The following is a 24994-nucleotide window of genomic DNA, read 5'->3' as shown; positions in this document are numbered from 1 at the left end:
CCCCAGAAGACAGTCCCTTATTATACCCGAGGACACCCGGTTATTATACCCGAGGACACCCTCTTATTATACCCCAGAGGACACCCCCTTTGTATACCCCAGAAGACACCCCCTTATTATACCCCAGAGGACACCCCCTTATTACACCCCAGAGGACATCCCCTTCGTATACCGCAGAAGACACACCCTTATTATACCCCAGAGGACACCCCCTTATTACACCCCAGAGGACACCCCCTTATTATACCCCAGAGGAGACCACTTAGTATACCCAAGAGGACACCCTCTTATTACACCCCAGAGGACACTCCCTTATTACTCCCCAGAGGACACCCCCTTATTATTCCCCAGAAGACACCCCCTTATTCCCCAGAGTACACCCCCTTATTATACCCCAGAGGACACCACTTAGTATTCCTCAGAAGACACCCCCTTATTACACCCCAGAAGACACCCCCTTATTACTCCCCAGAAGACACCCCCTTATTATTCCCCAGAATACACCCCCTTATTACACCTCAAAGGACACCCCCTTATTATACCCCAGAGGACACCACTTAGTATACTCAAGAGGACACCCCCTTATTACACCCCAGAGGACACCCCCTCATTACACCCCAAAGGACACCCCCTTATTATTCCCCAGAATACACCCCCTTATTACACCCCAAAGGACACCCCCTTATTATACCCCAGAGGACACCACTTAGTATACCCAAGAGGACACCCCCTTATTACACCCCAGAGGACACCCCCTTATTATACCCAAGAGGACACCCCCTTATTATACCCCAAAGAGCACAGTCACCTATCAGGGGATTGTCATAGTGTGAGGGGTAACTAGCGGTACCCAGTGCTATAAGGGGCACCTCTTACCATATAGTGAGGGATATAAGAAGAGTAAGGGCCCTGTGTATACAGCTGAGGACCATAAATTGATCGGCACTATTCCCTGTGGGGGGGGGATGTGGTGTTTGTTGTATTATCAGATGTTACAATGTATTTGTGATTTCGATGACTATTGGACACATAGGAGGATAAGAGCAGCGTCAGCTTTAGTCATTATTACATAATAAAGACAAATAGGGTACTGACAGCAGCGTCCAGATCCCAAGGGGCCGATTATCCCCCCTGTAATATGAGCGCAGATGGATGAGACCCACGGTGGGGATGGGGATATAGTCTTCAGAAAGTCACAACAGACACCACATTATGGGTTTAATAAACAAAAACAAGAATATTCCCAGAAGTTATAAAGTAAAAACACATCAGATGTGGGGGCAGGTAACTATTCTCCCCAGTATAAACATAATAAATCTGTAATAACACAACATTATTCTGCTGCATGTTCTGCCACAATTCAGGCCCATCAGGTACAGTAATGGGGTCAGGGTTTCTTCTCTGTGATGAGTTTCAAAGGCCGAATTCCTTGTAAAACATTTTCTACATACAGAACATCAACATCTTGTGTGACTTCTCTCATGTTGAACAAGAGGATTTTTTTGTAAAGCATTTCCCACATTCTGAATATGAATAAGGCTTCTCCCCTGTGTGACTTCTCTGATGTATAACGAGATCTGATATTCTTCTATAACATTTCTCAATGAATATGGCTTCCTCCCTATGTGAATTTTTATCTGTAAAAAGATTTTAGCTTACAGTAAACTGTTTTCCACATTTAAACTTTTCACCCCTTTTGTGAATTTTCTCATGTATGACAAGATTCCCTTTCTTTATAAAACATTTCCCACATTCTGAACATGAATAGGGTTTCTCTCCTGTGTGACTTCTCTCATGTATCACAAGCTTAGATTTTTGTATAAAACATTTTCCACATTCTAAACATGATTACGGCTTCTCACCTCTGTGAACTTCCTCATGTATTACAAGATTCAGTTTTTGTGTAAAACATTTTCCACATTCTAAACATGAATAGGGTTTCTCTCCTGTGTGAATTCTCTCATGTAACACAAAATGCGATTTTCGTATAAAGCATTACCCACATTCTGAACATGAATAAGGTTTCTCTCCTGTGTGACTTCTCTCATGTATCACAAGCTTAGATTTTTGTACAAAACATTTTCCACATTCTAAACATGATTACGGCTTCTCACCTCTGTGAACATTCTCATGTATTACAAGATTCGGTTTTTGTGTAAAACATTTTCCACATTCTAAACATGAATAGGGTTTCTCTCCTGTGTGAATTCTCTCATGTAACACAAGATGTGATTTTCGTATAAAGCATTTCCCACATTCTGAACATGAAAATGGCTTCTCTCCTTTGTGAATTCTTTCATGTGTAACAAGATATGACTTTCGTATAAAGCATTTCCCACATTCTGAACATGAAAATGGCTTCTCTCTTGTGTGAGTTCTCTCATGTATCACAAGCTCAGATTTTTGTATAAAACATTTCCCACATTCTGAACATGAATAAGGTTTCTCTCCTGTATGACTTCTCTCATGTATCACAAGCTCAGATTTTTGTATAAAACATTTTCCACATTCTAAACATGAATACGGCTTCTCTCCAGTGTGAACTTTCTCATGTATTACAAGATTCGATTTTTGTGTAAAACATTTCCCACATTCTGAACATGAATAAGGTTTCTCTCCTGTGTGACTTCTCTCATGTATCACAAGCTCAGATTTTTGTATAAAACATTTTCCACATTCTGAACATGAATATGGTTTCTCTCCTGTGTGACTTCTCTCATGTATCACAAGATCAGATTTTTGTATAAAACATTTTCCACATTCTAAACATGAATAGGGCTTCTCTCCTTTGTGAAATTTCTCATGGAACACAAGATGCGGTTTTTGTGTAAAACATTTTCCACATTCTAAACATGAATAGGGTTTCTCTCCTGTGTGAATTCTCTCATGGAACACAAGATGTGATTTTTGGATAAAGCATTTCCCACATTCTGAACATGAAAATGGCTTCTCTCCTGTGTGAATTCTCTCATGAGTAACAAGATGTGATTTTTGTATAAAGCATTTCCCACATTCTGAACATGAAAATGGCTTATCTCCTGTGTGAATTCTTCTGTGTGTAAGAAGACTTGGGCTTGCTGTAAATTGTTTCCCACATTCATCACATTTAAACTTTTTGCCCCCTCTCTGATCTATCTCTATGGTAACAATGTGTGGTTGGTCAGGAGGATTATTATATGATAGATCTGGATGGAGATTAGGGGTAAGGAGGTCTTCTCCTGAGGAGCGCTCCATGATCTCTCCATCTTGTCCTGAGGAGCGCTCCATGATCTCTCCATCTTGTCCTGAGGAGCGCTCCATGATCTCTCCATCTTGTCCTGAGGAGCGCTCCATGATCTCTCCATCTTGTCCTGAGGAGCGCTCCATGATCTCTCCATCTTGTCCTGAGGAGCGCTCCATGATCTCTCCATCTTGTCCTGAGGAGCGCTCCATGATCTCTCCATCTTGTCCTGAGGAGCGCTCCATGATCTCTCCATCTTGTCCTGAGGAGCGCTCCATGATCTCTCCATCTTGTCCTGAGGAGCGCTCCATGATCTCTCCATCTTGTCCTGAGGAGCGCTCCATGATCTCTCCATCTTGTCCTGAGAAGCGCTCCATGATCTCTCCATCTTCTCCTGAGAAGCGCTCCATGATCTCTCCATCTTCTCCTGAGCAGCGCTCCATGATCTCTCCATCTTGTCCTGAGGAGCGCTCCATGATCTCTCCATCTTGTCCTGAGGAGCGCTCCATGATCTCTCCATCTTGTCCTGAGGAGCGCTCCATGATCTCTCCATCTTGTCCTGAGGAGCGCTCCATGATCTCTCCATCTTGTCCTGAGGAGCGCTCCATGATCTCTCCATCTTGTCCTGAGGAGCGCTCCATGATCTCCCCATCTTCTCCTGAGGAGCGCTCCATGATCTCCCCATCTTCTCCTGAGGAGCGCTCCATGATCTCTCCATCTTGTCCTGAGGAGCGCTCTATGATCTCTCCATCTTCTCCTTTATCACTCACAGATAACATGACGTCTTCTTTGTTCTTACAGAGATTTCCTGTTTGGGAGGAGAGTAGAGACATTTATTCATTTTTTTGCAGTTTTTAATGCATTTTGCTCAAGAATTGAATCCAGCAGTAAGTAGGGGTATGAATACTTCCTTCATATTTCCTATTGATTTTGAATCCATGTCTGTTATAGCTAAAGAAAATCTGCACAATGTAAATAAAGCCTTATATAGACTTTCTAATGTCAGTGATACCTACGGCCCCGGAGGGTCTCTGGTGGGCCGCACAGGTCCCATTACACTGATTACAGATCATACAGGATTGTCTTTGGGGGGTTCTCTCTCTCACCTCTTGCACTTTTATCATGTCCGGGCTGGCGAGGCTCTTATGTCATGTGACGTCCTTAATTGCTCCTCCTCTCTCCCTCCCTTTACTCCTCCTCTCTACTTTCTTCCTCTCTTTCTTTACTCCTCCGCTCTAACACCTCCTGGCATTGTTACATACCTGGGGAAACACCTCCTGGAATAATTACATACCTGGGGTAACACCTCCTGGAATTTCCTCCTTCACTTCCCTCATACACGGGTGATGGCCCCTCATCCTCTCTTCTTCATCCTCCACTTTATTATTAGTCAGATCTCCCCCCTGATGTGACATATAGAACAATTCACTACAATACAGCAGACAGGAGGAGCAACAGAGACCCCCAAAATCTACCCCCACATCTATCACTGCAGGACCCCCCTATAGAGATATAGGATCAGCCTCATCTACCTGATGCTTCTCTGGGACATTTCCCTCTGGACAGTCCTGGGAATACAGAGGGCAGGGACACCTCTCGGTTGGATTTCTATCAATGACTCCATCTGTAGGGAACACACAGTGATGAATAGATTATTCCATGTGATGATCAGATGATGGGTGTAGTAGTATCTAGGAGACCCTCCACCAATAAAAGTCTCCCCCTCCTTACACTGCTGATCGGACCCCAAATCCGTCTCCTCTTCTGGTTCATCTTTTGCCTCAACCTTAATATCCATCAGATCTTCACCCTAAAGAGAAAAAAACCCACACAAAATAAAAGGGGCTCCCGAATTCCATTATAACCTGGGGGGGGCACACGGCCCCATGGTCCCCAGTATACATGTCCCCTCCTCCTTATTTCCTTCTTCCTCCTTTATCTGCACAGGTTGTTTTCCTCAGTTATTCTGCCCGGTAACAGCTGTTCTGCTGAGAGATGGATTCCTGCTTCTGATTGGAGGATCAGATTCTGCCCGGTAACCATGATCTTCTGCCCAGCGATGCTCCAGCCCAACAACAGCATTCTGATTGGCTGGAGGCCCATTGGCGGGAAAAGTATTTCCCTTCTATACTGGGCTGTGGTGTCTCCAGCTCAGTCACCTGTGGGAAGATTAGAAGAAGCCCCGCCCTCCCCCTTTTATTTCACTTTCCTTTCCATCACAATGTTTTATAGAAGAGGTAAGTGACCCGAGAAGTCATGGGGGACATGTCTAATATTATATCTTATTGTGGTTCTGCTATTTTATTACTACGACTTTGGTTTGAGGCTTTGATATTTTGATCATAGTTATTTATTTATTCTTGCATGAGCAGAGCCGGGGCGCCGGGCTGGAGATCACAGGGGTCCCTACCCAGATCAAATGGAGTTCCCCTTTAGTTAGGGTGGGACCTATGGTGCCATGATCATGGGTTCAATCACTTTATGGTCATATTTTGGAAACTTTAACACCAGCTACCTGATGGTTCTTTGGGACATTTCCCTCTGGACAGTCCTTGAAATACTGAGGATGGGGACACCACTCGGCTGGATTTCTATCAATGACTCCATCTGCAGGGAACAAACAGGGAATGAATACATCAGTGCTGGATAGATTTCTATGTTACTAGGTAATGAGAGTGATATCTATATATGTCTCTTCTTACCTTGTGATGTGAGGGGCCGGTGATCCTCCATCATGACTATGTCCTGGTACAGATCCTTGTGTCCTTCTACATACTCCCACTCCTCCATGGAGAAATAGACCGCCACATCCTGACACCTTATAGGAACCTGACACACAATGATACCGTCATCACCAGACCCCTCCATTACTGTATAATGTCCCAGCAGTGTCACCTCTCTAATCATCACCAGACCCCTCCATTACTGTATAATGTCCCAGCAGTGTCACCTCTCTAATCATCACCAGACCCCTCCATTACTGTATAATGTCCCAGCAGTGTCACCTCTCTAAACATCACCAGACCCCTCCATTACTGTATAATGTCCCAGCAGTGTCACCTCTCCAGTCATCACCAGACCGCTCCATTACTGTATAATGTCCCAGCAGTGTCACCTCTCTAATCATCACCAGACCCCTCCATCACTGTATAATGTCCCAGCAGTGTCACCTCTCCAGTCATCACCAGATCCCTCCATTACTGTATAATGTCCCAGCAGTGTCACCTCTCTAATCATCACCAGACTCCTCCATTACTGTATAATGTCCCAGCAGTGTCACCTCTCTAATCATCACCAGACCCCTCCATCACTGTATAATGTCCCAGCAGTGTCACCTCTCCAGTCATCACCAGACTCCTCCATTACTGTATAATGTTCCAGCAGTGTCACCTCTCCAGTCATCACCAGACCCCTCCTTTACTGTATAATGTCCCAGCAGTGTCACCTCTCCAGTCATCACCAGACCCCTCCATTACTGTATAATGTCCCAGCAGTGTCACCTCTCCAGTCATCACCAGACCCCTCCATTACTGTATAATGTCCCAGCAGTGTCACCTCTCCAGTCATCACCAGACCCCTCCATTACTGTATAATGTCCCAGCAGTGTCACCTCTCCAGTCATCACCAGACCCCTCCATCACTGTATAATGTCCCAGCAGTGTCACCTCTCCAGTCATCACCAGACCGCTCCATTACTGTATAATGTCCCAGCAGGGTCACCTCTCCAGTCAGCAGCTCAGTGATCCTGTGGATGAGTTCCAGGATCTTCTCCTCATGTATCAGTGAGTGAGGTGGAGGCTCCATGATGGGGCCCGGGGCCCTGCTCTGTCCTCCTGACTCATGGAGATGGCTGCTGGGGGCCACACACTCCCCCCATGTCTTCTTCACTATGGTGTAATCCTGTGTATGGAGAGAGACAATGAGGGGACTGACCCCAGTATTCCTCCCTCACTACAAAGAGGAGATTGTGCCCCTGTATAGAGCTCTAGTGAGCACATCTGGAATACTGGGGTCAATTCTGGAGACCTCACCTACAAAGAGACATCCAGAACATAGAGTGGCTCCAAAGATGGGGACAACAATGGTGGAAATGTAGATGGGGGACAACAATGGTGGAACTGTAGATGGAGGGACAACAATGGTGGAAATGTAGATGGGGGGCCAACAATGGTGGAAATGTAGATGGGGGGCCAACAATGGTGGAAATGTAGATGGGGGGGCCAACAATGGTGGAAATGTAGATGGGGGGACAACAATGGTGGAAATGTAGATGGGGGGACAACAATGGTGGAAATGTAGATGGGGGGACAACAATGGTGGAACTGTAGATGGAGGGACAACAATGGTGGAAATGTAGATGGGGGGTCAACAATGGTGGAAATGTAGATGGGGGGCCAACAATGGTGGAAATGTAGATGGGGGGCCAACAATGGTGGAAATGTAGATGGGGGGCCAACAATGGTGGAAATGTAGATGGGGGGCCAACAATGGTGGAAATGTAGATGGGGGGCCAACAATGGTGGAAATGTAGATGGGGGGAGACAACAATGGTGGAAATGTAGATGGGGGGAGACAACAATGGTGGAAATGTAGATGGGGGGACAACAATGGTGGAAATGTAGATGGAGGGACAACAATGGTGGAAATGTAGATGGGGACAACAATGGTGGAAATGTAGATGGGGGGACAACAATGGTGGAAATGTAGATGGGGACAACAATGGTGGAAATGTAGATGGGGACAACAATGGTGGAAATGTAGATGGGGGACAACAATGGTGGAAATGTAGATGGGGACAACAATGGTGGAAATGTAGATAGGGACAACAATGGTGGAAATGTAGATGGGGGACAACAATGGTGGAAATGTAGATGGGGACAACAATGGTGGAAATGTAGATGGGGGACAACAATGGTGGAAATGTAGATGGGGACAACAATGGTGGACAGGGACGTGCACAGACATTTTGGAGGGCAGGGGCTCAAATAAAAAAAAAGGCACTAATTATAAAAAAAAAATTTTTTATAGAAATATTAGTAAAAGCCTTACATATGTTAAAGGGGAACTCTGGTACAGAACATCTTATCCTCTCCTACTCACAGGATAGGAGATAATTGTCTGATTGCAAAGGTTCTGACCGCTGGGACCCCCTGCTATCTCCTGTCTTGCACCCTGGCTCTTCTCATGTACGGAGCGACCTCAGCACCATGCATGGATTACTATCGACCACTGCGCGAAGAGGTGGCCGACATGTCCCTCCGTGTATCTCTATGGGAAAGCCGGAGATACAGTGTTCATGTACCTCTGGCTCTCCCATAGAGATACACAGAGGGACGTGTCAGCCACCTCTTCGCACATTGGTCAACAGTAATCCATACATGGTGCTGAGGTCGCTCCGTACATGAGAAGAGCCAGGGTGCACGGCACAAGAGAGTGGGGGAGGGGGGGGGTCCCTGCGGTTGGACCCTGCGGATAGAGAATAATATGTTCTGTATCGGAGTTCCCCTTTAACAAAACACAATTCCTGAGGTAGGGGCCTCCGTTGTCATGTCAGCTAAATAGGACCCTGCATCACCCCACGTAGGTCCCGATCAGCCCCCCTAAAACCCACTGGCACCAATAATTTGCACTTTTAGATGCCGCAATCAACTTTGATCACAGCATCTAAAGTGTTAGTTACGGACATTGCTGTGATCACTGAGGTCTGGCATTAACTGCGTTCTGGCTGCTGATAACAGCCATTACTTACCGGCTTTGAAGCGAGTTCAGCTCCATATCTCACTTCAAAGTCTTTTAGCATCCTCTAGATGTTCAAAAATTATATGTATGCGATAATAAAAATGGACTATATAAATTGAATTACAAATAAAGACTAAAAACTATTATACTATTACTTCACATTTGATAGGTTACACTGTCCTGAATGATACCTCCAAATGTCTACTGCAGCTGCACTCGGACAGCAGGCTCTCTCCCTGTATATGAGGGTCCCTACCTGCAGCCATCTCCGTCCGATCAGCGATCTGCTGTTCCATGCCTGCTCAGGTGGCTGAAGCAGCAGAGTGCATATAACACTGATCAATGCTATGCTATGGCATAGTATTGAATAGTGTATACAATCAGAATATTGCATATAATAAATCCCTATGTGGACTAAAAAAATAGGTGTAAAAATAGTAAAAAAAAATAAGTTAATAAATGTAATTTAACCCCTTCCCTAATAAAAGTTTGAATCACCCCCTTTTTCCATTAAAAAAAATGTAAACAAAAATAAACCTAAACATACATGGTATCAGTGCGTGCGTAAATGTCCAAACTATAAAATTATAATGTTAAAGGGGTTATCCAGGAAAAAACTTTTTTTTATATATCAACTGGCTCCAGAAAGTCAAACAGATTTGTAAATTACTTCTATTAAAAAATCTTAATCCTTTCAGTACTTATGGGCTTCTGAAGTTAAGGTTGTTCTTTTCTGTCTAAATCCTCTCTGATGACACCTGTCTCGGGAAACGCCCAGTTTTGAAGCAAATCCCCATAGCAAACCTCTTCTAAACTGGACTTTTCCTGAGACAGGTGTCATCAGAGAGGATTTAGACAGAAAAGAACCTTAACTTCAGAAGCTCATAAGTACTGAAAGGATTAAGATTTTTTAATAGAAGTAATTTACAAATCTGTTTGACTTTCTGGAGCCAGTTGATATATAAAAAAAAGTTTTTCCCTGGAATACCCCTTTAATTAAACTCTGCGGTCCATTAAAAAAATTCCAAAGTCCAAAATTGGGTATTTTTGGTCATTTTGTATACCCTAAAAATATGTATAAAAGGCGATCAAAAAGTCCCATAAAAAAAAAAAAAAAATACTGATAAAAACTACAGATCAATAAATAAATACAGAAAAATAAAAAAGTTATAGGGGTCAGAAGATGATCATTTTAAACACTCATTTTGATGCTTGTATTTATAATTTTTTCAGTAGTATAATAAAATGAAACCTACATAAATTGGGTGTCCCTGTAATCGTATTTACCTAGAGAATAGATAGAAGGTGTCATTTTTTACCCAAAAAGTACACTGCGTTGAAACGGAAGCCACAAAAAAATAACAAAATGGTGTTTTTCTTCAATTTTGTCCCACAAATAATTTTTGTAGATTTGACTGATGTCATTACAAAGTAAAATTGGTAGCGCATAAAACAAGTTCTCATATGGGTCTGTTGGTGGAAAACTGAAAGGAGGAAAATACAAAAGCGCAAAAATGAAAAAATGCTCCTTTTTTTCTGTTAAGGTTTAATTATCCATATGAGGGCTCACTTTTACGCCATGATCTGTAGTTTTTATTGGGATTTTTATTCACTGCTTATACAGTTTTTTCTCATATGAAGTTATCAAGAATCTGCAATTCTGGACTTTAGATTTTTTTTTACTTTTATGCTATTTACTGTGCGATTTAATATTATATTTTAATAGCTTGGACATTTCCGCACGTGGCGATACCACATATGCTCATTTTTGTTTACATTATTTAATTATATTAGGTAAGTTTTATTAGGTAAGGGGCTTATTCACATTTATTAACACTTTTTTTTAAATATTGTATTCACTATTTTGTATCACCACCTCCAGTATTCAGGGCAACAATGAACTACAACTCCCATTATGTAAAGTGACAATGCATTTCAAGCTCAAAACCTGCAGGACACAAGGCCAGATGGCACTACAGACTGTGCAGTGCCTTCTTGTCTTGTGTGCTGGAGGTTGTGAGCTTGTAATGCACTGTCACTTTACATACTGGGGGTGGTAGTGCATTGTCCCTTTCCATGCTAGGGGTTGTACTGCTTTAACCTTTTGCATATTAGAGTCTGTACTACAAACTTCAATATGGAAGGTGACAAAGCACTACAATCCCCAGCATGTATAGTGACAAAGCACTACAATCCAAAGCATGTATAGTGACAAAGCACTACTATCCCCAGCATGTATAGTGACAAAGCACTACAATCCCCAGCATGTATAGTGAAAAAGCACTACAATCCACAATATGCAAAGGGACAAGGAACTACAATTGTTGTAGTGCTTTGTTCCTTTGAATACTGAAGGTCACACATAAGAAAACCACTAAATTAAAACTATTACCGGGGCAGGCAGGGCAGAGGGCAGACAGATGACCGGAGACACTTCAGGAATGCAGAGGGAAACAGGAGCGCGGACTCCTCTGCTGTAATGACGCTGCTGGGGTCACGTGACCTAGCAGACGTGCGCACGTCATTTACCCAGGCAACCCCTGCGCACTAATGTACGGATCCATAGAGTAAGAGGACTCCAGGGAGCTTCAGGATAGGTTCAGGGGGCATGCTACGCTGGCCAGACTGGAAAGAGAGAGTGAGGAGACCAGAGGGGGAGGGGAAGGAGAAGGAGGGGGGGCTCGGGGTTGGTGGGTTATGTGAATAAGGAGTTTTGCTGACAACCTGCCCGGACTTGAGCAGTGCTGTAGATGTACAAAGAAAAAAAAAAAGGGCATTAAAGGGGCAGCTGCAAAAAAAGGGCAGGGGCTAAAGCCCCCTTTGAAGCCTATGTGTGCACGTCCCCGATGGTGGAAATGTAGATGGGGAACAACAATGGTGGAAATGTAGATGGGGACAACAATGGTGGAAATGTAGATGGGGACAACAATGGTGGAAATGTAGATGGGGACAACAATGGTGGAAATGTAGATGGAGACAACAATGGTGGAAATGTAGATGGGAACAACAATGGTGGAAATGTAGATGGGGACAACAATGGTGGAAATGTAGATGGGGGGACAACAATGGTGGAAATGTAGATGGGGACAACAATGGTGGAAATGTAGATGGAGACAACAATGGTGGAAATGTAGATGGGGACAACAATGGTGGAAATGTAGATGGGGGAACAACAATGGTGGAAATGTAGATGGGGAACAACAATGGTGGAAATGTAGATGGGGAACAACAATGGTGGAAATGTAGATGGAGACAACAATGGTGGAAATGTAGATGGGGGACAACAATGGTGGAAATGTAGATGGGCACAACAATGGTGGAAATGTAGATGGGGGGACAACAATGGTGGAAATGTAGATGGGGACAACAATGGTGGAAATGTAGATGGAGACAACAATGGTGGAAATGTAGATGGGGACAACAATGGTGGAAATGTAGATGGGGGAACAACAATGGTGGAAATGTAGATGGGGAACAACAATGGTGGAAATGTAGATGGGGAACAACAATGGTGGAAATGTAGATGGAGACAACAATGGTGGAAATGTAGATGGGGGACAACAATGGTGGAAATGTAGATGGGCACAACAATGGTGGAAATGTAGATGGGGGGACAACAATGGTGGAAATGTAGATGGGGACAACAATGGTGGAAATGTAGATGGAGACAACAATGGTGGAAATGTAGATGGGGACAACAATGGTGGAAATGTAGATGGGGGAACAACAATGGTGGAAATGTAGATGGGGAACAACAATGGTGGAAATGTAGATGGGGAACAACAATGGTGGAAATGTAGATGGAGACAACAATGGTGCAAATGTAGATGGGGGAACAACAATGGTGGAAATGTAGATGGGGACAACAATGGTGGAAATGTAGATGGGGGACAACAATGGTGGAAATGTAGATGGGGGACAACAATGGTGGAAATGTAGATGGGGACAACAATGGTGGAACAACAATGGTGGAAATGTAGATGGGGGGACAACAATGGTGGAAATGTAGATGGGGGGACAACAATGGTGGAAATGTAGATGGGGGACAACAATGGTGGAAATGTAGATGGGGACAACAATGGTGGAAATGTATATGGGGGACAACAATGGTGGAAATGTAGATGGGGGACAACAATAGTGGGAATGTAGATGGGGGACAACAATGGTGGGAATGTAGATGGGGGACAACAATGGTGGAAATATAGATGGGGACAACAATTTTGGGGAAATGTAGATGGGGACAACAATGGTGGAAATGTAGATGGGGAACAACAATGGTGGAAATGTAGATGGGGGACAACAATGGTGGAAATGTAGATGGGGGACAACAATGGTGGAAATGTAGATGGGGACAACAATGGTGGAAATGTAGATGGGGACAACAATGGTGGAAATGTAGATGGGGACAACAATGGTGGAAATGTAGATGGGGACAACAATGGTGGAAATGTAGATGGGGACAACAATGGTGGAAATGTAGATGGGGACAACAATGGTGGAAATGTAGATGGTGGAACAACAATGGTGGAAATGTAGATGGGGGGACAACAATGGTGGAAATGTAGATGGGGGGACAACAATGGTGGAAATGTAGATGGGGGACAACAATGGTGGAAATGTAGAAGGGACAACAATGGTGGAAATGTAGATGGGGACAACAATGATGGAAATGTAGATGGGACAACAATGGTAGAAATGTAGATGGGGACAACAATGGTGGAAATGTAGATAGGGGACAACAATGGTGGAAATGTAGATGGGGGGACAACAATGGTGGAAATGTAGATGGGGGGACAACAATGGTGGAAATGTAGATGGGGGACAACAATGGTGGAAATGTAGATGGGGACAACAATGGTGGAAATGTAGATGGGGGACCACAATAGTGGGAATGTAGATGGGGGACAACAATGGTGGGAATGTAGATGGGGGACAACAATGGTGGAAATGTAGATGGGGACAACAATTTTGGGGAAATGTAGATGGGGACAACAATGGTGGAAATGTAGATGGGGACAACAATGGTGGAAATGTAGATGGGGGACAACAATGGTGGAAATGTAGATGGGGGACAACAATGGTGGAAATGTAGATGGAGACAACAATGGTGGAAATGTAGATAGGGGACAACAATGGTGGAAATGTAGATGGGGACAACAATGGTGGAAATGTAGATGGGGACAACAATGGTGGAAATGTAGATGGTGGAACAACAATGGTGGAAATGTAGATGGGGGGACAACAATGGTGGAAATGTAGATGGGGGGACAACAATGGTGGAAATGTAGATGGGGGGACAACAATGGTGGAAATGTAGATGGGGGACAACAATGGTGGAAATGTAGATGGGGACAACAATGGTGGAAATGTAGATGGGGACAACAATGGTGGAAAGGTAGATGGGGACAACAATGGTGGAAATGTAGATGGGGACAACAATGGTGGAAATGTAGATGGGGACAACAATGGTGGAAATGTAGATGGGGGACAACAATGGTGGGAATGTAGATGGGGGAAAACAATGGTGGGAATGTAGATGGGGACAACAATGGTGGAAATGTAGATGGGGACAACAATGGTGGAAATGTAGATGGGGACAACAATGGTGGAAATGTAGATGGGGACAACAATGGTGGAAATGTAGATGGGGACAACAATGGTGGAAATGTAGATGGGGACAACAATGGTGGAAATGTAGATGGGGACAACAATGGTGGAAATGTAGATGGGGACAACAATGGTGGAAATGTAGATGGGGACAACAATGGTGGAAATGTAGATGGGAACAACAATGGTGGAAATGTAGATGGGGGACAACAATGGTGGGAATGTAGATGGGGGACAACAATGGTGGGAATGTAGATGGGGACAACAATGGTGGAAATGTAGATGGGGACAACAATTTTGGGGAAATGTAGATGGGGGGACAACAATGGTGGGAATGTAGATGGGGGACAACAATGGTGGGAATGTAGATGGGGACAACAATGGTGGAAATGTAGATGGGGACAACAATTTTGGGGAAATGTAGATGGGGACAACAATGGTGGAAATGTAGATGGGGGACAACAATAGTGGAAATGTAGATGGGGGACAACAATGGTGGAAATTTAGATGGAGACAACAATGGTGGAAATGTAGATGGGGGGACAACAATGGTGGAAATGTAGATGGGGGGACAACAATGGTGGAAATGTAGATGGGGACAACAATGGTGGAAATGTAGATGGGGGACAACAATGGTGGAAATGTAGATGGGGACAACAATGGTGGAAATGTAGATGGGGGACAACAATGGTGGAAATGTAGATGGGGACAACAATTTTGGGGAAATGTAGATGGGGACAACAATGGTGGAAATGTAGATGGGGGACAACAATAGTGGAAATGTAGATGGGGGGACAACAATGGTGGAAATGTAGATGGGGGGACAACAATGGTGGAAATTTAGATGGAGACAACAATGGTGGAAATGTAGATGGGGGGACAACAATGGTGGAAATGTAGATGGGGGAACAACAATGGTGGAAATGTAGATGGGGGGCCAACAATGGTGGAAATGTAGATGGGGGGCCAACAATGGTGGAAATGTAGATGGGGACAACAATGGTGGAAATGTAGATGGGGGACAACAATGGTGGGAATGTAGATGGGGGAAAACAATGGTGGGAATGTAGATGGGGACAACAATGGTGGAAATGTAGATGGGGACAACAATGGTGGAAATGTAGATGGGGACAACAATGGTGGAAATGTAGATGGGGACAACAATGGTGGAAATGTAGATGGGGACAACAATGGTGGAAATGTAGATGGGGACAACAATGGTGGAAATGTAGATGGGGACAACAATGGTGGAAATGTAGATGGGGACAACAATGGTGGAAATGTAGATGGGGACAACAATGGTGGAAATGTAGATGGGGACAACAATGGTGGAAATGTAGATGGGGGACAACAATGGTGGGAATGTAGATGGGGGACAACAATGGTGGGAATGTAGATGGGGACAACAATGGTGGAAATGTAGATGGGGACAACAATTTTGGGGAAATGTAGATGGGGACAACAATGGTGGAAATGTAGATGGGGGACAACAATAGTGGAAATGTAGATGGGGGACAACAATGGTGGAAATTTAGATGGAGACAACAATGGTGGAAATGTAGATGGGGGGACAACAATGGTGGAAATGTAGATGGGGGGGACAACAATGGTGGAAATGTAGATGGGGACAACAATGGTGGAAATGTAGATGGGGGACAACAATGGTGGAAATGTAGATGGGGACAACAATGGTGGAAATGTAGATGGGGGACAACAATGGTGGAAATGTAGATGGGGACAACAATTTTGGGGAAATGTAGATGGGGACAACAATGGTGGAAATGTAGATGGGGGACAACAATAGTGGAAATGTAGATGGGGGACAACAATGGTGGAAATTTAGATGGAGACAACAATGGTGGAAATGTAGATGGGGGGACAACAATGGTGGAAATGTAGATGGGGGAACAACAATGGTGGAAATGTAGATGGGGGGCCAACAATGGTGGAAATGTAGATGGGGGGCCAACAATGGTGGAAATGTAGATGGGGGGCCAACAATGGTGGAAATGTAGATGGGGGGCCAACAATGGTGGAAATGTAGATGGGGGACAACAATGGTGGAAATGTAGATGGGGGGGACAACAATGGTGGAAATGTAGATGGGGGACAACAATGGTGGAAATGTAGATGGGGGGGACAACAATGGTGGAAATGTAGATGGGGGGGACAACAATGGTGGAAATGTAGATGTGGGACAACAATAGTGGAAATGTAGATGGAGACAACAATGGTGGAAATGTAGATGGGGACAACAATGGTGGAAATGTAGATGGAGACAACAATGGTGGAAATGTAGATGGGGACAACAATGGTGGAAATGTAGATGGGGACAACAATGGTGGAAATGTAGATGGGGGACAACAATGGTGGAAATGTAGATGGGTCACCTTACCTCTCCGGTCAGCAGGTGGAGGATCTCCAAGGTGAAGTGTAATATTCTCTTAGTCATCTCATTCCTGTCCTTGTCCATCCTTGGGGGTCATTCAGGAGAAGAGGAGACAACTGGGTCAGCTGGAGGTGAAGAGGAGGAGCCTGAATCACAGAACAAGTGATACACTGTAACAAACCTCCTCCTCATGTAATCTCCTTACTACTGGGGTGACACACTGTAACAAACCTCCTCCTCATGTAATCTCCTTACAACTGTGGTGACACACTGTAACAAACCTCCTCCTCATGTAATCTCCTTACTACTGGGGTGACACACTGTAACAAACCCCCTCCTCATGTAATCTCCTTACTACTGAAGTGATACACTGTAACAAACCTCCTCCCCATGTAATCTCCTTACTACTGGGGTGACACACTGTAACAAACCTCCTCCTCATGTAATCTCCTTACAACTGTGGTGACACACTGTAACAAACCTCCTCCTCATGTAATCTCCTTACTACTGGGGTGACACACTGTAACAAACCCCCTCCTCATGTAATCTCCTTACTACTGAAGTGATACACTGTAACAAACCTCCTCCCCATGTAATCTCCTTACTACTGGGGTGATACACTGTAGCAAATCTCCTCATGTAATCTCCTTACTACTGGGGTGACACACTGTAACAAACCTCCTCCTCATGTAATCTCCTTACTACTGGGGTGACACGCTGTAACAAACCTCCTCCTCATGTAATCTCCTTACTACTGGGGTGACACACTGTAACAGACCTCCTCCTCATGTAATCTCCTTACTACTGGGGTGACACACTGTAACAAACCTCCTCTCCATGTAATCTCCTTACTACTGGGGTGACACACTGTAACAAACCTCCTCCTCATGTAATCTCGTTAGTACTGGGGTGACACACTGTAACAAACCTCCTCCTCATGTAATCCCCTTACTACTGGGGTGACACACTGTAACAAACCTCCACCTCATGTAATCTCCTTACTACTGGGGTGACACATTGTAACAAACCTCCTCCTCATGTAATCTCCTCACTACTGGGGTGACACACAGTAACAAACCTCCTCCTCATGTAATCTCCTTACTACTGGGGTGACACACTGTAACAAACCTCCTCCTCATGTAATCTCCTCACTACTGGGGTGACACAGTGTAACAAACCTCCTCCTCATGTAATCTCCTCACTACTGGGGTGACACACTGTAACAAACCTCCTCCTCATGTAATCTCCTCACTACTGGGGTGACACACTGTAACAAACCTCCTTCTCATATAATCTCCTTACTACTGGGGTGACACACTGTAACAAACCTCCTCCTCATGTAATCTCCTTACTACTGGGGTGACACACTGTAACAAACCTCCTCCTCATGTAATCTCCTTACTACTGGGGTGACACACTGTAACAAATCCCCTCCTCATGTAATCTCCTTACTACTGGGGTGACACACTGTAACAAACCTCCTCCTCATGTAATTTCCTTACTACTGGGGTGACACACTGTAACAAACCTCCTCCTCATGTAATCTCCTTACTACTGGGGTGACACACTGTAACAAACCTCCTCCTCATGTAATCTCCTTACTACTGGGGTGACACACTGTAACAAACCTCCTCCTCATGTAATCTCCTTACTACTGGGGTGACACACTGTAACAAACCTCCCCCTCATGTAATCTCCTTACTACTGGGGTGACACACTGTAACAAACCTCCTCCTCATGTAATCTCCTTACTACTGGGGTGACACACTGTAACAAACCTCCTCCTCATGTAATCTCCTTACTACTGGGGTGACACACTGTAACAAACCTCCTCCTCATGTAATCTCCTTACTACTGGGGTGACACACTGTAACAAACCTCCTCCTCATGTAATCTCCTTACTACTGGGGTGACACACTGTAACAAACCTCCTCCTCATGTAATCTCACCTCAGTTCCCGTCTCTCTTCTCTGCAGATCAGTCCCGCACATAACTGTCACATGACTATATTCACAGGTCCTTTAGTCACAATTACTTTTTTTTTCTTGCTGAGCTCCGCCCACTCCTGTCACATGACCATCCAAACAGGTCCTTCGTCCACAATCTCTTCTAACCTGCTGTGCTCCGCCCCCACAGGTACTGGTCACATGATTGTGACATCATCACAGGTCCTACACCTCCTCATCTATCAGATACAGATCAGGTCCTGGTCTCAGTCGCTGCTGTTGTGTTGTGTGGAGATTTCTGCTCCTCAGTGTAAGGTAAGGCTTTTATTAGGAGGGTTTTTGTTACAATGTGTCATTATTGTGTAATCCCAGCAGTAAGGTGATTACACACCTGCCTAATACATGAGGAGGAGAGAGAGAGGACAACCCTGCCTAATACATGAGGAGGAGAGAGAGAGGACAACCCTGCCTAGTACATGAGGAGGAGAGAGAGAGGACAATCCTGCCTAATACATGAGGAGGAGAGAGAGAGGACAACCCTGCCTAATACATGAGGAGGAGAGAGAGGACAACCCTGCCTAGTACATCAGGAGGAGAGAGAGAGGACAACCCTGCCTAGTACATGAGGAGGAGAGAGAGAGGACAACCCTGCCTAATACATGAGGAGAGAGAGAGGACAATCCTGCCTAATACATGAGGAGGAGAGAGAGGACAACCCTGCCTAATACATGAGGAGGAAAGAGAGAGGACAACCCTGCCTAGTACATGAGGAGGAGAGAGGACAACCCTGCCTAATACATGAGGAGGAGAGAGAGGACAACCCTGCCTAATACATGAGGAGGAAAGAGAGAGGACAACCCTGCCTAGTACATGAGGAGAGAGAGAGAGAGAAAGGACAACCCTGCCTAATACATGAGGAGGAGAGAGAGGACAACCCTGCCTAATACATGAGGAGGAGAGAGAGGACAACCCTGCCTAATACATGAGGAGGTGAGAGAGAGAGGACAACCCTGCCTAATACATGAGGAGAGAGAGAGAGAGAGGACAACCCTGCCTAATACATGAGGAGGAAAGAGAGAGGACAACCCTGCCTAATACATGAGGAGGAGAAAGAGGACAACCCTGCCTAATACATGAGGAGGTGAGAGAGAGAGGACAACCCTGCCTAATACATGAGGAGAGAGAGAGAGAGAGGACAACCCTGCCTAATACATGAGGAGGAAAGAGAGAGGACAACCCTGCCTAATACATGAGGAGGAGAAAGAGGACAACCCTGCCTAATACATGAGGAGAGAGAGAGAGAGAGGACAACCCTGCCTAATACATGAGGAGGAAAGAGAGGACAACCCTGCCTAATACATGAGGAGAGAGAGAGAGAGGACAACCCTGCCTAATACATGAGGAGAGAGAGAGAGAGAGAGGACAACCCTGCCTAATACATGAGGAGGAGAGAGAGAGGACAACCCTGCCTAATACATGAGGAGAGAGAGAGAAGACAACCCTGCCTAATACATGAGGAGGAGAGAGAGAGGACAACCCTGCCTAGTACATGAGGAGGAGAGAGAGAGGACAACCCTGCCTAATACATGAGGAGAGAGAGAGAGGACAACCCTGCCTAATACATGAGGAGGAGAGAGAGAGGACAACCCTGCCTAGTACATGAGGAGGAGAGAGAGAGGACAACCCTGCCTAGTACATCAGGAGGAGAGAGAGAGGACAACCCTGCCTAGTACATCAGGAGGAGAGAGAGAGGACAACCCTGCCTAGTACATGAGGAGGAGAGAGAGAGGACAACCCTGCCTAGTACATCAGGAGGAGAGAGAGAGGACAACCCTGCCTAATACATGAGGAGGAGAGAGAGAGGACAACCCTGCCTAATACATGAGGAGGAGAGAGAGAGGACAATCCTGCCTAATACATGAGGAGGAGAGAGAGAGGACAACCCTGCCTAGTACATGAGGAGGAGAGAGAGAGGACAACCCTGCCTAGTACATGAGGAGGAGAGAGAGAGGACAACCCTGCCTAATACATGAGGAGGAGAGAGAGAGGACAACCCTGCCTAGTACATCAGGAGGAGAGAGAGGACAACCCTGCCTAGTACATCAGGAGGAGAGAGAGGACAACCCTGCCTAGTACATGAGGAGGAGAGAGAGAGGACAACCCTGCCTAGTACATCAGGAGGAGAGAGAGGACAACCCTGCCTAATACATGAGGAGGAGAGAGAGAGGACAACCCTGCCTAGTACATGAGGAGGAGAGAGAGAGGACAACCCTGCCTAGTACATGAGGAGGAGAGAGGACAACCCTGCCTAATACATGAGGAGGAGAGAGGACAACCCTGCCTAGTACATCAGGAGGAGAGAGAGGACAACCCTGCCTAGTACATGAGGAGGAGAGAGGACAACCCTGCCTAATACATGAGGAGGAGAGAGGACAACCCTGCCTAGTACATCAGGAGGGAGAGAGAGGACAACCCTGCCTAGTACATCAGGAGGAGAGAGGACAACCCTGCCTAATACATGAGGAGGAGAGAGAGAGGACAACCCTGCCTAGTACATCAGGAGGAGAGAGGACAACCCTGCCTAATACATGAGGAGGAGAGAGGACAACCCTGCCTAATACATGAGGAGGAGAGAGGACAACCCTGCCTAATACATGAGGAGAGAGAGAGGACAACCCTGCCTAGTACATCAGGAGGAGAGAGAGGACAACCCTGCCTAATACATGAGGAGGAGAGAGAGAGGACAACCCTGCCTAGTACATGAGGAGAGAGAGAGAGAGGACAACCCTGCCTAGTACATCAGGAGGAGAGAGAGGACAACCCTGCCTAGTACATGAGGAGGAGAGAGAGAGAGAGGACAACCCTGCCTAATACATGAGGAGGAGAGAGAGGACAACCCTGCCTAATACATGAGGAGGTGAGAGAGGACAACCCTGCCTAGTACATCAGGAGGAGAGAGAGGACAATCCTGCCTAATACATGAGGAGGAGAGAGGACAACCCTGCCTAATACATGAGGAGGAGAGAGAGGACAACCCTGCCTAGTACATCAGGAGGAGAGAGAGGACAACCCTGCCTAGTACATCAGGAGGAGAGAGAGAGGACAACCCTGCCTAGTACATCAGGAGGAGAGAGAGGACAACCCTGCCTAGTACATGAGGAGGAGAGAGAGAGGACAACCCTGCCTAATACATGAGGAGGAGAGAGAGAGGACAACCCTGCCTAATACATGAGGAGGAGAGAGAGGACAACCCTGCCTAGCACATGAGGAGGAGAGAGAGAGAGGACAACCCTGCCTAGTACATCAGGAGGAGAGAGAGGACAACCCTGCCTAGTACATGAGGAGGAGAGAGAGAGGACAACCCTGCCTAATACATGAGGAGGAGAGAGAGGACAACCCTGCCTAGTACATGAGGAGGAGAGAGAGGACAACCCTGCCTAATACATGAGGAGGAGAGAGAGGACAACCCTGCCTAATACATGAGGAGGAGAGAGAGGACAACCCTGCCTAGTACATGAGGAGGAGAGAGAGGACAACCCTGCCTAGTACATGAGGAGGAGAGAGAGAGGACAACCCTGCCTAGTACATGAGGAGGAGAGAGAGGACAATCCTGCCTAGTACATCAGGAGGAGAGAGAGGACAATCCTGCCTAGTACATCAGGAGGAGAGAGAGGACAATCCTGCCTAGTACATCAGGAGGAGAGAGAGAGAGGACAACCCTGCCTAGTACATCAGGAGGAGAGAGAGAGGACAACCCTGCCTAGTACATCAAGAGGAGAGAGAGAGAGGACAACCCTGCCTAGTACATCAGGAGGAGAGAGAGAGGACAACCCTGCCTAGTACATCAGGAGGAGAGAGAGAGGACAACCCTGCCTAATACATCAGGAGGAGAGAGGACAATCCTGCCTAGTACATCAGGAGGAGAGAGAGGACAACCCTGCCTAGTACATGAGGAGCAGAGAGAGAGGACAACCCTGCCTAGTACATGAGGAGGAGAGAGAGAGGACAACCCTGCCTAGTACATGAGGAGGAGAGAGGACAATCCTGCCTAATACATGAGGAGGAGAGAGAGAGAGGACAACCCTGCCTAATACATGAGGAGGAGAGAGAGAGGACAACCCTGCCTAATACATGAGGAGGAGAGAGAGGACAACCCTGCCTAGTACATGAGGAGGAGAGAGAGAGGACAACCCTGCCTAATACATGAGGAGGAGAGAGAGAGGACAACCCTGCCGAGTACATGAGGAGGAGAGAGAGGACAATCCTGCCTAATACATGAGGAGAGAGAGAGGACAACCCTGCCTAGTACATCAGGAGGAGAGAGAGGACAACCCTGCCTAATACATGAGGAGGAGAGAGAGAGGACAACCCTGCCTAGTACATCAGGAGGAGAGAGAGAGGACAACCCTGCCTAGTACATCAGGAGGAGAGAGAAAGGACAACCCTGCCTAATACATGAGGAGGAGAAAGAGAGGACAACCCTGCCTAATACATGAGGAGGAGAGAGGACAACCCTGCCTAGTACATCAGGAGGAGAGAGAGGACAACCCTGCCTAATACATGAGGAGGAGAGAGAGAGGACAACCCTGCCTAATACATGAGGAGGAGAGAGAGAGGACAACCCTGCCTAATACATGAGGAGGAGAGAGAGGACAACCCTGCCTAGTACATGAGGAGGAGAGAGAGAGGACAACCCTGCCTAGTACATCAGGAGGAGAGAGAGGACAACCCTGCCTAATACATGAGGAGGAGAGAGAGAGGACAACCCTGCCTAGTACATGAGGAGGAGAGAGAGGACAATCCTGCCTAGTACATGAGGAGGAGAGAGAGGACAACCCTGCCTAGTACATGAGGAGGAGAGAGAGGACAACCCTGCCTAATACATGAGGAGGAGAGAGAGGACAACCCTGCCTAGTACATGAGGAGGAGAGAGAGAGGACAACCCTGCCTAGTACATGAGGAGGAGAGAGAGGACAATCCTGCCTAGTACATCAGGAGGAGAGAGAGGACAATCCTGCCTAGTACATCAGGAGGAGAGAGAGGACAATCCTGCCTAGTACATCAGGAGGAGAGAGAGGACAATCCTGCCTAGTACATCAGGAGGAGAGAGAGAGGACAACCCTGCCTAATACATGAGGAGAGAGAGAGAGAGGACAACCCTGCCTAGTACATGAGGAGGAGAGAGAGAGGACAACCCTGCCTAATACATGAGGAGGAGAGAGAGAGAGGACAACCCTGCCTAGTACATCAGGAGGAGAGAGAGAGGACAACACTGCCTAGTACATCAGGAGGAGAGAGAGAGGACAACCCTGCCTAATACATCAGGAGGAGAGAGAGAGGACAACCCTGCCTAGTACATCAGGAGGAGAGAGAGAGGACAACCCTGCCTAGTACATCAGGAGGAGAGAGAAAGGACAACCCTGCCTAGTACATCAGGAGAGAGAGAGGACAACCCTGCCTAATACATGAGGAGGAGAGAGGACAACCCTGCCTAGTACATCAGGAGGAGAGAGAAAGGACAACCCTGCCTAATACATGAGGAGGAGAGAGAGGACAACCCTGCCTAGTACATGAGGAGGAGAGAGAGGACAACCCTGCCTAATACATGAGGAGAGAGAGAGAGAGGACAACCCTGCCTAGTACATGAGGAGGAGAGAGAGAGGACAACCCTGCCTAATACATGAGGAGGAGAGAGAGAGAGGACAACCCTGCCTAGTACATCAGGAGGAGAGAGAGAGGACAACACTGCCTAGTACATCAGGAGGAGAGAGAGAGGACAACCCTGCCTAATACATCAGGAGGAGAGAGAGAGGACAACCCTGCCTAGTACATCAGGAGGAGAGAGAGAGGACAACCCTGCCTAGTACCATCAGGAGGAGAGAGAAAGGACAACCCTGCCTAGTACATCAGGAGAGAGAGAGGACAACCCTGCCTAATACATGAGGAGGAGAGAGGACAACCCTGCCTAGTACATCAGGAGGAGAGAGAAAGGACAACCCTGCCTAATACATGAGGAGGAGAGAGAGGACAACCCTGCCTAGTACATGAGGAGGAGAGAGAGGACAACCCTGCCTAATACATGAGGAGGAGAGA

The 24994-nt window shown here is 46.2% G+C and overlaps 2 protein-coding genes across 2 annotated transcripts in view; one reads left to right on the top strand and one right to left on the bottom strand.

The window, feature by feature from the left end:
* Window positions 1-1500: 1500 nt before the first annotated feature.
* On the bottom strand, window positions 1501-3398 carry LOC130276666 (zinc finger protein OZF-like). The gene has a single exon (XM_056526369.1). The coding sequence runs from the start codon at window positions 3364-3366 to the stop codon at window positions 2101-2103; it is 1266 nt and encodes a 421-aa protein (XP_056382344.1). The 5' UTR covers window positions 3367-3398; the 3' UTR covers window positions 1501-2100.
* Window positions 3399-19102: 15704 nt separating this feature from the next.
* The window catches only part of LOC130276612 (zinc finger protein 585B-like), a 51768-nt gene continuing 45876 nt past the window's right edge, over window positions 19103-24994 (top strand). Inside the window, exon 1 of the mRNA XM_056526264.1 lies at window positions 19103-19216. Within this exon, the coding sequence (XP_056382239.1) occupies window positions 19103-19216 (114 nt within the window). The remainder of the gene's footprint in view (window positions 19217-24994) is intronic.

The sequence above is a fragment of the Hyla sarda genome, chromosome 1 (genome assembly GCF_029499605.1).
Source record: "Hyla sarda isolate aHylSar1 chromosome 1, aHylSar1.hap1, whole genome shotgun sequence".
NCBI lineage: Eukaryota > Metazoa > Chordata > Amphibia > Anura > Hylidae > Hyla > Hyla sarda.
The sequence above is the reverse complement of the archived record's forward strand: the minus strand, read 5'-3'. Positions and strand labels throughout refer to the sequence as shown.